We start from the raw sequence: 16,807 nt of genomic DNA, 5'->3' as shown, positions 1-16,807 counted from the left end.
TTTTAATTAGCATGTTTTTGTGTTTTGCTTTGGTACCGAGAACTGTGGATTTTCACTGGTATTGGTACCGAATACTGAAATTTTGGTACCATTACAACACTATAGCCTACACAATAATATTTTTTTACACTGTAATCCTTTCATTTTTAATATTTGGCATGTTTGTGTGCTGCTGCACGCCCCTCTGTGTAATAAGCCAAGTGAACACGCATTGTGGACCTGCCCTGCACAAATGGGCACAAATGCATTTGCTATTTAAACAATGCAGCACAGGACAAGAAAATGAGAACTTTGTTGGGCTGAAACTAGCAAAAACACTTGCCGTGCCTTGCGCCGCATTGCACAGGGTGTATGATAGGGCCCGCAGTGGATAACATTGGAATGCGCCCCCAATCTACCATAATGCATCTATCTTCACTTGAATCATTCATTGTCCAGCTTCAACAACAGAAGGTTAAGTATTCGTTTTTTTTTTTTTTTTTTTATGAATCTTTGCAAATCGCCTTTCCTAATAATGTGCTAATAAGAAAGTTTCACGAAGAATGAGGCTAAAGTATCTCTGAGAGCAGCTCGAAAGAAAGGGGCGGGGTCGGTGGAGCTCATTAACATTTAAAGGAAAATGCTACAAAACTGCTTGCTCTGAAAAGAGCTGTTTTTGACAGGATGAAAAATGTGTTTTTTACACTACCATTGAGAAATTTTAACTAAACTATATTACAGACTTTTCATTAAGACCCTAAAGAATTATATCAAATTGTGGAAAATGGCCATCCGATGACCCCTTTAAGTTTAATTTTTCAGTTTCTCAAACAAAACAAAACAAAACAAAACAAAACAAAACAAAAAAATCTGACTGTTTCTCATTTCCCTTTATTTAGCAGAAAACAAAATGGACCGTACACGGACTGTGGAGGCAAGTTACTGTCTTGATGAGCGAGTCATTCAGTCAGTCATTCAACAGATTCATTCAAACCGCTGATTCATTCAGAAACTAAGCAAGTGCCTGGCTTTATGAATGGGTCATTGAATTATTGTCTCACTCGATTCATTCAAAAACATAATTTCAATCAGTAACAAAACACCACTGTTGCTTGGAGAGAAAAAAACATCACTAAACATCACTTTCTCTTGTGGTATTGCTAATCTATGATTTATATGATATAATTATAAGACAAATATCCATAAAAGGGCAATTTTACCCTCATGTCTTGGATTTTTGGAGCATATAACTGCATTCTAATAGGCTATATCAATCTGTCAGTCATCGTATTGCATCATATTTTTCAGCAACTGTATAAAATATAAAGATGAATTATACGTAGGTCTGGGAAGGGAGGGGTGAATTTAATACATGAATTGTTTAAATGCATTTTCTAAATTAACTGCAATGACAATTGTTAAATTGACAGCCCTACTTAAAATATTTAGGCATAATTGAGATTGCATGGAAAACAGCAGCTTAACTAAAGCTGAAGCTAAACTTCTCCTTTTGTGTTCAATGGAAGTCATGAGTATCGGACAAAAGGGTGCAAAAAACATATAAATAATAAATAATACATCAATACATGTATTTTTAGCTGAATTATTGTAAAATAACATAGAAACTTCAATCCAAATAACCTACTATGCAACATGAAACTCAAGAGCCCTAAATGCCAAAAAGATCAAATCTAAGGTGCCAGAAAGAACCTTTAAAGAACAATTATTTCTAAGAGTTCAAGAAAAGCAGAAAATCTCACAGCAGATAGTAAAGAAATGGATCTGGAATGGAATAATTACTAGAGAAGATCAAATCAGAATCCATTCCTCTAGAAGGTCATCAGTAAGTGTGTTGTATAAAACACTCAATAGCTTGTAGTTCAGCTTCAGAGGATGGGTGGGCAGGAGGCTCATTCAGGGCACACATCTATAACAGCCCTGAGCTGATCTGGAGCTAACAGACTACTCTGTGGTGACAGACTCGCACAAGGAGACCTGCAGCTAAGGGTAATTACCACTCTTCCCCACTGTCAGCAAAAGGTTACTCACCACACACACATTCATCAGGGTTTTTTCTCTGGGCGAGTACCGGGTGACATTTACTGACAGAGCACAAACAAGCAGAACCAGCAACTTCAATTCTCTCTGACTAAAAACAACCACCATCTTAGTCTGTTTTGGGGAACCAGTTTCCCTTTCTACCCCAAAACCTTGGTAGAACATAAATGTTAAAGCTCCCCTCCCATGCGGTTGTGATTAGATATAGATTTTCTGTAAGGGGACATTCTGCAACAAATAAAAACACAAAATGCAGAATTCATTAAACTTCTGTGCAAAACATTTCATTTAAACAAATATCCTAATTCCCACTCCACAGTCCATCATCAGCCAGGTGCAAAACATTAAACTTTTATTTCGTCACAAAATGTAACTAGGCGTTTCACCCAGTTCTGTATATAAATTTGGATATATAAGTAGGTCCAACTTTATCCACATACATACAGTACACTCACATAGGACGATATATAGCAAATCTCACCTGCTTGAATGCTTGTATTGTTGCAAAATCTAAACAATACTATCATCAACTCGAATCTGCTAAAATTATAAGGCATAAGGATATTAAGATATTATAAACATTAATATCATGGTTTTCTCTAAAGCTGCTTTGGAACCATGTGTATTGTGAAAAGTGCTATGCAAATAAATTCGACTTGATGATGCAGGCTGATACGGGCTGCAGCAATAATTTTTAAATTAAATATGAACAAAATAGTTATTTCTATGCAAATGAGGCATTATATAAAATGCACCAGATTCCTAAGCATGCCTTGCGCAATTAACATTGCATTATTTAATTATAATGCAAGTAACAGATTTTTATTTAAAGGTGCATTCAGTAACAGGGTGACCATCCTTCATCTTTTCCCTGGACATGTCTTGGCCGGGATTTCTAAATTGGCTAAAATGTCCAGGTTTTGGCTTTGTTTGCCTATTGTTTTCATAACTGCTGAAGGTAATGACTTAAAAGTAGTTTGACCAATAGCGTGCAGGCATTGTACATAATTGACCAATCATGGCATGTAAGAAGGTGGGATCATTAGAGAATGGTCAAAGCAATACAAATATGGTTATACTGTATATAATTCATGAAGACTGTAAAGAGCACATCAATAGCAAAACAAAGCCAAAATCCTGACATTTTAGGCAACCTAGAAATCCCAGCCAGGACATGTCTGGTAAAAAGAGAATGTATGGTCACCTTTTTCAGTAGTAATGTTTGCATTTAACTGTGTCTCATTCATTTCAATAGTACCAGTGGGTTTGGACTCTATACGGACACCTATTGGCCTGGATGTATGAAACTTGTTCAATAACTATTAGCATTTCAAAACTGTTTGCTTTGTTATTTTTCTCAACTATGTCTCATGGGACATACATCCATAATGGACAATTTTTGATTTGACCACATTTTTTCCCCATGACTCATGCTGGTACACGGCTGTGACGTGTGTGCTTGGCACTTGAAGTTGTAGCTTATTTTCTCAGTCTGCGGTGTGAAAGCTGTGGGTCATTGCAGTTTGTTTCATCACTCCAGCAGGGATTGCTTGTTCGGAACATATATTTTTCCACTCATTCTTATTATGTTTGGACCGGTGGATCGCACACATGCTGATGCAAGCTATCAGTCCCAATTCTTTTGGCATTTAAAGAATCAATTCAGGTGTCTGGAGTTTGCTGCATCTTTCACAGCCTAGCAATCAAAACCAGCTTGATTGCTGAGGAACTGCCCTGTGCAAATTGCAATCAACACTAATGTTGTATGTCTGTGCCTTTATCTCATTTACATAATTACTTTAGTAAATTGGGGGCTAAAACAATGTAGAAAACACATACAAGTAAACAAAGCAGGCGCATTTCATTCTTATTGTCTAAACCTTGGGGTAATTCTTTCATGAGAAACATCCCAAAGGTGAACTGAGAGTTAGTGTACATCTGTAATCTATTAAGACGAGGTGAAATGTGCTGCGTCTTGGAGAAGCCAGAGAAACCATTTGCATTCTTTTATAAGCTTCAAAGTCACTGGGGTCTTATGTGTGCAGTGGATTGATATTCATTCAACATGGGAACCACGTGGTTTCAAAAACTCACTAGGAGCAGAAATCTCATTCCAGTGGTTTGGTCTCAAGAGATGGGTCTCAAAAATCTGTTTACAATCAGTGCAAGGCTTTATTTAGTTTGCACTTAAGTATCTTCTTTTAAAGTAATAAATACTCTTTTGAAAACTATACTAAAGTGTACGTCTTTTTTTACAAGTACTGCAAATGGGCAGTTATTTTTGTTAGTTAATATCACTGTTTGATGAACTCTTACCAAAGAATCTTCTACGCTGAAGTTAAACATGTCCATGGCATCCATCTTCAGTTTGGACACAAAGTCCTTGTACTCGGGGTTCTGAGGCTCTCTGTAGGTCAGGATCTTCACGCTCTGTGAGAATTCAACACAAAGGTAAATTTTGAGTTGTTTAATGTACAAGATAAAAAAGTGTTCATTTACTCTTGTTAGGATACACATATAAATCACAACCAAACAGAATCTTTTTCAGCTAATCCAATCAACAAATCAGCTCAAGGACAGATGCATGAAGCAGTGGAGTTTGCACAGTCCTTATTGATTTTATTTATATAATTTGCTGTTCTTTTGTGTTATTTAAACCTGTAAAGCATGGCATATGAAATAACAGTATTTGATATATCAGGCTTTTATACCGCATATAGTGAGAATAAGGAGCTCGTACTAAAGGAGGGGGAAAACACCTTAATTTTATTCAGAGGCCCAAACTGAGAAAAACTGCAATTTGGTGCAGTTGCTGATATATATTATGAGCAAAAAGTAAGATGAAATTCTGAGCGCTTGTACTGTAAATCAGTGATATCTTTATAACAGTATAACAGACTGACAAAAATGCATAGAAATATCAGCTGTCACTCACTATATCTCAATAATATCTTAGCAAGATGATATTTAATTAAAGATCTGTAGTTTTAACTGTGTAAGGCAAAATATATAATACAATTTAATACAACAATGATTGAGAGATGAACAAATTAATGTTCCTCAAAAGCATGATGTATCATATAATTTGCTTCAGTCCAGTAATTGTTCATTTTTAAATATTATAAACAATCTAAAAATTAATATGTTTAATTTATAAAAAAATCAGTAAAGATTTCACAGCAAAAAGACATTTGAATCACAACCCAAAGATGGATGTTTTTAAATTATAATAAAAGGCTTTTACTAGCTAAAAGAAGTATAAACTATCAATCAGACAACAGAAGGTATGTAGTAGTTTTCCAGCAAAGTTTTGATCATGCTGATAATTTAAAAGGCCACAGAAATGTGTGTATCAATTATGATACAGTTAACAGATAGATGGTACAGATAGATGGTACCAGCCAGAGGAAACCTTCACCATGAGATTCATTCTTTTTCATTCATTAAAGACTGTTCTGGTATGTATATGTGGATTGGTCTGTGTCTAATCAAAAGAACTGAAAAAGAAAAAAAAAATATTAAAGCATTTTATTTATAAAAAAACCAAAACAAAAACAAAAAAACAACAACAACAACAACAAAAAAAAAAACTTATCCTGAGTAGTACTTTGTGACTTAAAAAAAAAAAAAAAATCTGCAAAAAAAAAAAAAAAAGAAAGATGGCAAAAAGCTCCCTCCACAAAGCATGTAGCATTCTTTCACAGTCACATCCCATCCAGGTCATGATTCATTTGAAGTGGACAGGGATAATGGGAACTGAAGCTGAAGCTGAATAACAGAATGCCTCTGAAAGACAGTTTCTCTTGGATTTTTCCAACAGCACAGAAGGACAAAACAGACAAACAAAACAATACTAGAAAATATTACTGTGGTGTAAATGATTCATTTTCAGCAAGAGCTTTTAAAAAGATTTTCTTGCCTTGTGAAAAATTGATGTTGAAACAATTTTCTCTCAGAAATTGCTAATAACACTAGCAATGTGAAATTTTGAAGTAGAAGAACTTAAACAGTATTTTCTTCTTTTCGTTTTCTCATTTTATTTACAACCTCTTTTTTTTTTTTTTTTTTTTTTTTTTTCTGTGCGGTGCTTCTTATTGCTCATTAAGGGTTTTTGGGATTTGAACAAACATGAGTCTTAACTTTTGGAATGTAATACAAACCCGATTCTAGAAAAGTTGGGACACTGTACAAATTGTGAGTAAAAAAGGAATGGAATAATTTACAGATCTCATACACTTATATTTTATTCACAATAGAATATAGATAACATATCAAATGTTGAAAGTGAGACATTTTGAAATGTCATGCCAAATATTGGCTCATTTTGGATTTCATGAGAGTAACACATTCCAAAAAAGTTGGGACAGGTAGCAATAAGAGGCTGGAAAAGTTAAATGTACATATAAGGAGAAGCTGGAGGACCAATTTGCAACTTAATTAGGTCAATTGGCAACATGATTGGGTATAAAAAGAGCCTCTCAGAGTGGCAGTGTCTCTCAGAAGTCAAGATGGGCAGAGGATCACCAATTCCCCCAATGCTGCAGCGAAAAATAGTGGAGCAATATCAGAAAGGAGTTTCTCAGAGAAAATTTGCAAAGAGTTTTAAGTTATCATCATCTACAGTGCATAATATTATCCAAAGATTCAGAGAATCTGGAACAATCTCTGTGCGTAAGGGTCAAGGCCGGAAAACCATACTGGATGCCCTTAATTTTTGGGCCTTTAGACGGCACTGCATCACATACAGGAATGCTACTGTAATGGAAATCACAACATAGGCTCAGGAATACTTACAGAAAACATTGTCGGTGAACACAATCCTCCGTGCCATTGGCCATTGCCGGCTAAAACTCTATAGGTCAAAAAAGAAGCCATATCTAAACATGATCCAGAAGAGCAGGAGTTTTCTCTGGGCCAAGGCTCATTTAAAATGGACTGTAGCAAAGTGGAAAGCTGTTCTGTGGACAGACAAATCAAAATTTGAAGTTCTTTTTGGAAAACTGGGACACCATGTCATCCGGACTAAACAGGACAAGGACAACCCAAGTTGTTATCAGCGCTTAGTTCAGAAGCATGCATCTCTGATGGTATGGGGTTGCATGAGTGCGTGTGGCATGGGCAGCTTACACATCTGGAAAGGCACCATCAATGCTGAAAGGTACAGTTTATCCAAGTTCTTGAACAACATATGCTTCCATCCAGACGTCGTCTCTTTCAGGGAAGACCTTGCATTTTCCAACATGACAATGCCAGACCACATACTGCATCAATTACAACATCATGGCTGCGTAGAAGAAGGATCCGGGTACTGAAATGGCCAGCCTGTAGTCCAGATCTTTCACCCATAGAAAACATTTGGAGCATCATAAAGAGGAAGATGCGACAAAGAAGACCTAAGACAGTTGAGCAACTAGAAGCCTGTATTAGACAAGAATGGGACAACATTCCTATTCCTATACTTGAGCAACTTGTCTCCTCAATCCCCAGACGTTTGCAGACTGTTATAAAAAGAAGAGGGGATGCCACACAGTGGTAAACATGGCCTTGTCCCAACTTTTTTGAGAAGTGTTGATGCCGTGAAATTTAAAATCAACTTATTTTTTCCTTAAAATTATACATTTTATCAGTTTAAACATTTGATATGTCATCTATGTTGTATTCTGAATAAAATATTGAAATTTGAAACTTCCACATCATTGGATTCTGTTTTTATTCACAATTTGTACAGTGTCCCAACTTTTTTGGAATCGATTTTGTATATTTAAGATAATCTAGTAATGGCGGATAATGTCCCTTGTCATATCAATATTACAATAATAAGACCAAAATGTGACTAAAAGGCTCCTCCTCTTTTGTTCGTCTGTTGGTTGTTATTTTGGTGGTCTAAATAATTGATCACCATCCACCAGTATGTGTACACCAATGGGAATTTAAGAATGCTCCAGTGGAGCTTTTACTTAAGTTTAAGTTTTACTTAATATAAATCTATATTTTGACTTAAAACGGTAATATGATAAAACCCCAAAAATGAAAACTCTTGCATTATCATTGTTTCAAACCTACATGCAAAATAATATATTTTAAGGAACCTTAAAAAAAAAAACAACACTCTTTCTCAAAATATCTTCCCATTTCATATAAACAGTTATAATGTTTTGGGAAGACATGAGGGTGAGTAAATGAGAATTTTAACTTTCCCGACACTTTATGGACCTAATTTTACATATTTCATAGACCTTTTTTTACAGCGATATACTGCAGAAGTCTTCAGATGGTCTTCTCATACTGTACAAAATGTAAAAACTAATATAAAAAAAGTTCACTCACGGGTGATACTCATTGATGTACTGTAAGTATAGATAAAACAAAATCTAAAAAACCAATCTGGGATAAGTTATATATACACAGTGTGTAAATATATATATATATATATATATATATATATATATATATATATATTATATATATATATATATATATATATATACAAAAGGGCACAAGTTTCTGGTTTGGTATCAGTATTTTTGGCCTTATTGGTGGAGCTGTGGGGGTATATGAGACAAAAAAAGTTGACAAACACTGGTAAAGTTTGTTAGACAGGTCTTATGAATGATTTTTAACATTAAATTCTGGATAAAACAGAATTTGTGACTGTCTTCTTTTCGGTATTTTGTCTTATGTCCTAGTGAACTGGCTTCTCAAAAGAGAGAGAACAAATGTTGGATGGGACTTGAATTTGTCCATTGGGAATTTATGGGATCATTGCTATTTGCTAATTGCTGTGATTGTGTGACAGGTTGCTGGAGGAGTTGTTTGATTACAGTGTCTTTAAAGCTAGTGTCAGCCCCAACAGAAATAAAAATGAAGCTGTCATGGCTTTGGCCAACTGCTTGATGAGCATATTTTGCACTAAGCTTTTATTACATAAATGTCCAAACAAGACAGTCACCTCTGATGCAAACAGTGGATGAAATCATTTTCTGTACCAACTGTTATCTGTATCATAAACCTAATGGAATGATTCCTGTCTGTGGGTAAGTGTCAGCTCACCACACCTGTTAGTTAATGCCAATGAATGTAAATTTTCCCTCTCTATGAGTCTTAATGCAGTTCCTCAGAGTGAATCCCCCCCCCCCACCTAGTTCTATCAAACACTGTTAGACTCTGCTGTAATTTTACAGTTACTCACCGCAAAAAAGCCCAGCAAACTACCATATATGTCTTATGGTTAACTACTTTATTATGCACTGCATTTATGGTATTATGGCTACGGGTATATGCCCCCCCACCAAAAAAACAAAAATCTTCTTGGGGAAATCCAGGAATCCTGGGGGTCGCTCAGTAGGAGCGGGCTCTGGTGGATCGCAGCTGGCTAACACGGAGACGAAGGAGGGCTGGACGGGAGCAGCGGAGGCGAAGGAGACTCAAGAGGCACAGGAAACTGACCTAGAGCAGATTCTAGGGTGAGGATGGGTGCCAAGAACCCTTGGGGTAGCGCCATGTCCATTATCACCAGGAGACACGCTGGAGTGGACTCTGGAGCCAACACTGGAGCGAGCTCTGGGGCTGGAGCCCTTTCTGGGCTTAACTGGGGATCAGAGAAGTGCTGACGAGGTGCTGGCACTGGAAGAGCAGGCACAGCAATGCACTTACGAGGAGCTGGCACTGGAGCGAGTGTCACATGAATGTCTGGCTGGCATGACTTCCGAGCGGCCGGCCATCTTGACTGCTTGGAGGCCGGCACTCCTGGCTTGCGGACTCCAGCGGCGCTTTGGAGGACCGCTGGGACTTTGGGGTTAGGCAGGCAGAAGGAGCCGTTGGAGAGGTATGTGGAAGTTCTCAGCGTGGGGTGAGCTGTGGAGACACGGCACAATACTGCAGGAGTTGGATGACAAGGCTTGGGAAGTCTTTTTACTTCCTCAACCTCCAAATCAGAACCATTTAAGAACAGTTCGAGATTAATTAGCTCGATCAAAGAAAAAAAAAAGTCGGAAATTCACAGCGGATTATCTTGTCATCCAACCCCAGCAGGAAGCACACACCTAGAGCGGCATCATGCCAGCTCACCCCGTTAAAGATCTTGAGGAACCCCTCCACATATCGCTCCAACCTCAGACTGCCCTGCCATAAACCCCACAGCACCTCCTCAACTGCAGTCATCATTCTTGGGTCCATTCTTCTGTTACGGTTGTGTCAAAAGAAGGCAGACGAAAGCAAAAAGGAACAATTTCCAATAATCTTGATTTAATTAATACAAGTTGCAAAGCCACAAGAAACTCAAAACTAAAATTAAAGTAGAAAAGACAAAGGCTAAGGGGAGAACTGAGATTATTTAAAGGGGAGCAAACAAAAGAACTAATGAGTTAATTAATCAAACATAGGTGAACAAAAATGACAATTAGAAGTTATAGTAAAACTAGATCAAAAATCAGAACAAAAACTAATCATAACCCTTACACTCTTAAGTTTCATATTATTATTATTATTATTTTTACATTTTATTGTATATATTCTCTACTCTCTTTTTTCAGTGTTTATTGTAAATTTATTCAATAATCACAGACGAAAAATAAAGATTCTCCTTTTTCTCTCTTAATCAGCATCAATCAGCATCTCTAAACTGAAATATGTAATATCTCTCCGATGTTTCCTCTTTTCCTTCCTTTTTCTTGTGATCAATCAGCATCTCTAAACTGAAATATGTAATATCTCTCCGATGTTTCCTCTTTTCCTTCCTTTTTCTTGTGTCAGCAGGAGCCAACTACACCCCAAAGACTCTTTTAATGGCCACCTAGAATCACTGCACCATTGGCTTTGTAAGTGTTTTTTTATTTTTTATATGATCACTCATATGTTGGGCTGGGGATTGATAGAGATTTCATAATTCCATTTGATTCACAAGCTCTTAATTTAGTTCTGATCTTGGTTCAATTCAGTTTGATTCACAATTATTCTTATTCTGATTCCAGTTTCCATACAATTTAATTAAATTAAAATATTTCTGAGAATTTGATAGCCATTTATGTACCTTGATTTAGTATTCATTTTGGTTATAATTCTGTATTCTTCAAGAGTACTTCAAAGCATAAAACATATGCATGAAACAAACAGCAGAAGCTCTGCAGAAGCCTGTTTTGCTCTTATATTTACAAACAATAAAAATGTTACAGTAGCTGATACACACTGATATTCTTTGGATCAAGAGCTGTCACAACTAAAAATATATTTTAAAACTGCCAAAAAAGTTCAAGTTTGAAGGACCATAAAATTACTCAGTGTACCTCTTTAATGTGATTGTACATTTAGGCAATTAATGGAGTTCCCCGACCAGGATGTGCAAAAAAGCAATACTGTTTAACAGTACTATACTGGGAATAACTTCTGTTGCACAAGTTGTTACCTTGTCTGAACCATGAACAAATTTAGATGAGATAAACTCATGACCATTTCTCACACATTTCCCCTCTGTTTTGTTTCAGATCAGCTGTCAGTGGTTATGGAGGCCATGCAGCAAAGACCAACTAGAATGCTTGTTGGCATATTTCTTTTTGTTGCAATATTGTCATGATCTCTGCTTTGATTTGTTGTGTATTCAGTTCTCGATTATTATAATTTTTTTTGTAATGTTCCAGAATAAAGCACAATAAATAAGTAATGGATGTATTTAATAGTGACAGTGAATGAAAAAATATACTGTTGTACATGTACTCAGGTCACTTATTTGGAATTTATTAAATTCAGTGGCATTCATGTAAAATATTCAAAGGTTTTATAAAATAAATAGTTTAAAATAAATTACAGTAAAATTACTGTAATATTATTATACTGTAAAACTAAGTTACAGTAAGAATATAAGGATATGGATATCCTGTTTGTTGCTGTCGTATGCCTCTAGTTTGAGCTCCGTCACGTTATTTCGCTATCGTCTATTTTTTTATTGTTGAAATCTATTTTATACACCATCATTTTCGTTTCTATAACGTGTGAATATATCCTCTATCGTATTCTACAACAAAAACAATCAGAGCGCCTTTTTTATCACTAGTTTTATTTTGAATTCCCGAGTCCGCTAGTGGCTTATAGCCCATTAGCATCACCAGCGTAGTTGTCGCTAAACCCGCGTGCATCGCTAACTACTCTATTCACACACATTACAATTGCTTTACTCCAGCCCCACTCCCGACCGCAGAGACCACGCCAGCCATCAAGACCACCCCACCCATGCACCCCGCTGCACGGAGCTAGAGACCAGCCGCAGAGCCGCACTGTTACTTGCTTTAATGGCGGCCATGTTTGGTAGATGTCTACCTTTGATTGCAGGTGACGACACGTTCGTTTTCCGCTGGTTCCGCTGGAGGCCGTGGAGAAGCAGATTCGGGTCCTGGAGCAGAGGCAGGCCCCGCTGCTGAGAGAGCGGAGAGCCGCGCTGGAAACCTCCCGGGACCTGACACTCCACAAGTCCAGGGTAAGTTGCCTCCCTCGTCTCCACCGTGTCCCGGCATCCCACCTGTCCTCCGCCTCCGGCCTCCACCTTGGTCGTCGTCGACCATCCGCCGCCTCGGGACTCCCTTCCTCTGCAGTGTGCTCCTACTAACAGTCCCACGACCTCCACCCGTGTGTTTCTCTGCACAGGCCCGGTGCACCCAGGACGCGATCTGCCCAGATGTCCTTCACATCCTCTGCCATCGGGCTCAGTCTCCGGCGCCGGTGACACCACGGATCCGCAGCGGAGGACCTGCGAGGCCAAACTGTCCACAGTCAGGACTTTCTGTTCTTTTTGTGTCATCCTTATTTGGCCCCGGGCGACGACTTCTCCCCATTACTCCGGTCTTCGGCTATTAATGATCTCCACACGGAACCGCTTCTCCTCCCCTCCGCCTCGAGATGGAACGCGACGCTGTGATCGTCGGAGACTCCATCGTACGCCTTGTTACGACACGTCCGTGCTACGTTAGCCGAACCAGGTAAAGTGCACACTCACTGGTTTCCCTGGTGCTCGTGTTTCTCGATGCGTTTCTGGAGGCGCAGATACCTGCGATCCTGAAGGCCGACGAGAGCCCCAGAGCGGTCGTGCTTACATGCCGGGGGTTAACGACACCATGCAGCGGCAGACGGAGACGCTGAAGAGGGACTTCAGGAGCCTGATCGAGACGGTTTCGCAGCACGACGCCCGCGGCGACGATCATCATGTCAGGACCACTGCCCACGTATCGACGAGGACACTGAAAGGTTCAGTAGACTTTTTGCTCTAAATGAATGGTTATTGTCATGGTGTACAAGACAGAAACTGCTCTTTGTTAATAATTGGAATCTTTTCTGGGAGCGACCTAGGCTTTTTCGCGCGCTGATGGCCTGCACCCCCAGCAGAGTCGGAGCGGAGCTGCTCTCGGACAACATCTCCAGGACTCTACCCTCCATTTGACTAGTAAGCCAATTCTCAAATAACTGCTATGATGGCTTTTGTTCTACCCGCTTAAATGTTAGAAGTACTTGCACTGTCCAATCTATTAAGACTGTGTCTGTTCCCTGAATAGTGAGGTCAAAATATAAATTTAATGTAGGATCTAGAAAAAATCTTATCGTAATTAAACCTGAAAAACGTAAAATAAATGAACAAAAACAATCTTTTAAAGTTTGGGCTCATAAACATTAGATCACTCACACCCAAAGCAGTTATTGTAAATGAAATGATCACAGATAATAGTTTTGATGTACTCTGCTTGACTGAAACCTGGCTAAAACCAAATGATTATATTGGTCTAAATGAGTCTACTCCATCAAACTACTGTTATAAACATGAGCCCCGTCAGACTGGTCGAGGGGGAGGTGTTGCAACAATATATAGTGATATTCTCAGTGTTACCCAGAAAACAGGATACAGGTTTAAATCATCCGAAATACTTATGCTTAATGTTACACTGTCAGATATACAAAAAAAATCTATTGTATCTCTTTCTCTGGCTACTGTGTATAGACCACCAGGGCCATATACAGAATTCCTAAAAGAATTTGGAGATTTCCTCTCAGACCTGTTGGTTACCGCTGATAAAGCGCAAATTTTTCGGAGATTTTAACATTCATATTGATAATACAAATGATGCATTAGGACTTGCGTTTACTAACTTATTAAACTGTTTTGGAGTAAAGCAAAATGTCACCGGGCCCACTCATCGTTTTAATCATACGCTAGACTTAATTATATCGCATGTAATCGATCTTACTGGACATAGATATCGTACCTCAAAGTGATGATGTTGCTGACCATTTCCTTGTATCGTGCATTTTGCGTATTGATGATAATAACTATATAGCTTCGCGTTATCGTCCGGGCAGAACTATTGTTCCAGCCACCAAAGACAGATTCGCAAATAACCTGCCTGATTTATCTCAACTGCTCTGTGTACCCATAAATACACATGAACTAGACAAAATGACTGGCAACATGGGAAATATTTTCTCTAATACATTAGAAGCTGTTGCCCCCATCAAATTGAAAAAGGTTAGAGAAAAACGTACTGTGCCATGGTACAACAGTAATACCCACGCTCTCAAGAAAGAAACTCGTAGTCTTGAGCGCAAATGGAGAAAAACTAACTTGGAAGTTTTTAGAATTGCGTGGAAAAAACAGTATGTCCAGCTATAGACAGGCTCTAAAAACTGCCAGGGCCGAGCATATCCACAAACTCATAGAAAACAACCAAAACAATCCAAGGTTTTTATTTAGCACAGTGGCTAGATTAACAAATAACCAGACGCCACCCGATCTAAATATTCCCTCACAGTTAAATAGTAATGACTTTATGAATTTCTTCACTGATAAAATAGATAACATCAGAAATACAATAACAAATGTAGATTCTACAGCGTCTAATACTTTAGTTTTATCTATCGCACCCAAAGATAAACTGCAGTGCTTTACAACTATAGGACAGGAAAGAGCTAAATAAACTTATCACTGCATCTAAACCAACAACATGTTTATTAGATCCTGTACCCACTAAATTATTGAAAGAGTTGCTACCTGTAGCAGAAAAACCGCTTCTCAATATTATTAACTCGTCGTTATCTTTAGGTCACGTCCCAAAAACCATTCAAGCTGGCGGTTATTAAGCCTCTTATTAAGAAACCACAACTAGATCCTAGTGAACTGGCAAATTACAGACCCATTTCAAATCTTCCCTTTATGTCTAAAATTTTAGAAAAAGTTGTGTCTGCTCAATTGTGCTCCTACCTGCAAAAAAAATGATCTCTATGAAGAATTTCAGTCGGGTTTCAGGCCCCATCATAGCACAGAAACTGCACTTGTTAAAATTACAAATGACTTGCTTCTTGCTTCAGATCAAGGCTCCATCTCATTGCTAGTTTTACTTGATCTTAATGCTGCGTTCGACACCATAGATCACGACATACTCATAGATAGATTACAAAACTATACAGGTATCCAAGGGCAGGCTTTAAGATGGTTTAGATCCTACCTGTCCGATCGCTACCACTTTGTTTATTTAAATGGGGAGTCATCTCATTTATCACCAGTAAAATATGGAGTGCCACAAGGATCTGTCCTAGGTCCTCTGCTATTTTCAATATACATGTTGCCCCTTGGTAATATCATTAGAAAATACGGGATTAGTTTCCACTGTTATGCTGATGATACTCAACTATATATCTCAACAAGACCAGGTGAAACTTCAAAATTATCTAAGCCTAACAGAGTGTGTTAAAAATGTAAAAGATTGGATGACCAATAATTTTCTCCTATTAAATTCAGATAAGACAGAGATATTACTTAACTTGTACCAAAAGACATTACACAGAATCTCGTAGATTACAATTTGCAATTAGACGGATCTACTGTTACTTCCTCTACCGTCAAAAATCTGGGTGTTATATTAGACAGTAACTAGTCTTTTGAAAATCATATTTCCCATGTTACAAAAACAGCATTCTTCCATCTTAGAAACATTGCCAAGCTACGAAACATGTTACCTGTTCCTGATGCAGAAAAGCTAGTTCATGCATTCATGACCTCTAGACTGGACTATTGTAATGCACTGCTAGGTGGTTTGTCCTGCATCCTCAATAAACAAGCTACAGGTAGTCCAAAATGCAGCGGCTAGAGTCCTTACCAGGTCAAGAAAATATGATCATATTACCCCAATTTTACAGTCTCTGCACTGGCTACCTATTAAGTTCCGTATCAGTTACAAAATATTATTACTTACTTATAAGGCCCTTAATGGCTTAGCTCCTGCGTACCTAACTAGTCTTCTACCACGTTACAACCCATCACGCTCCCTAAGGTCACAAAACGCTGGACTTTTGATAGTACCTAGGATAGCAAAGTCCACTTAAGGAGGTAGAGCTTTTTCGCATTTGGCTCCCAAACTCTGGAATAGCCTTCCTGATAATGTTCGGGGTTCAGACACACTTCCTCTGTTTAAATCAAGATTAAAAACACACCTCTTTGGCCAAGCATTCAAATAATGCATCTCATAATTTTGGACTGCAGTTATATCTGATCAAATGTGCATTATTATTCTTTAGCTTGGGTTAATCTAATTAATTTTACTTGGCTGGAACAGCAGCTACGCTAATTATGTCTCTATTTGTTTCTCTCTGCTTTGCCACGGGATTTACATCCTGTGGTAACTAGGATTTACACAAGCTCCAGTCTGGATCCAGAACACCTGAGAAGAGATGATGCCAACCCCTCAGAGGACCTCAGATGATGCTAACCCAGAGACAACATACAGAACTACCACATTTTGCT

The 16,807-nt window shown here is 38.1% G+C and overlaps 1 protein-coding gene across 1 annotated transcript in view; it reads right to left on the bottom strand.

Moving 5' to 3' along the window:
* The window catches only part of npr1a (natriuretic peptide receptor 1a), a 105,495-nt gene that overhangs the window by 57,273 nt on the left and 31,415 nt on the right, over positions 1-16,807 (bottom strand). The window contains exon 4 of the mRNA XM_042776731.1: positions 4,354-4,467. Coding sequence (XP_042632665.1) covers positions 4,354-4,467 — 114 coding nt within the window. The remainder of the gene's footprint in view (positions 1-4,353; positions 4,468-16,807) is intronic.

The sequence above is a fragment of the Cyprinus carpio genome, chromosome A19 (assembly GCF_018340385.1).
Source record: "Cyprinus carpio isolate SPL01 chromosome A19, ASM1834038v1, whole genome shotgun sequence".
Classification (NCBI taxonomy): domain Eukaryota; kingdom Metazoa; phylum Chordata; class Actinopteri; order Cypriniformes; family Cyprinidae; genus Cyprinus; species Cyprinus carpio.
Note: the sequence above shows the minus strand (reverse complement) of the source record. Positions and strands in the feature narration are given on the sequence as shown.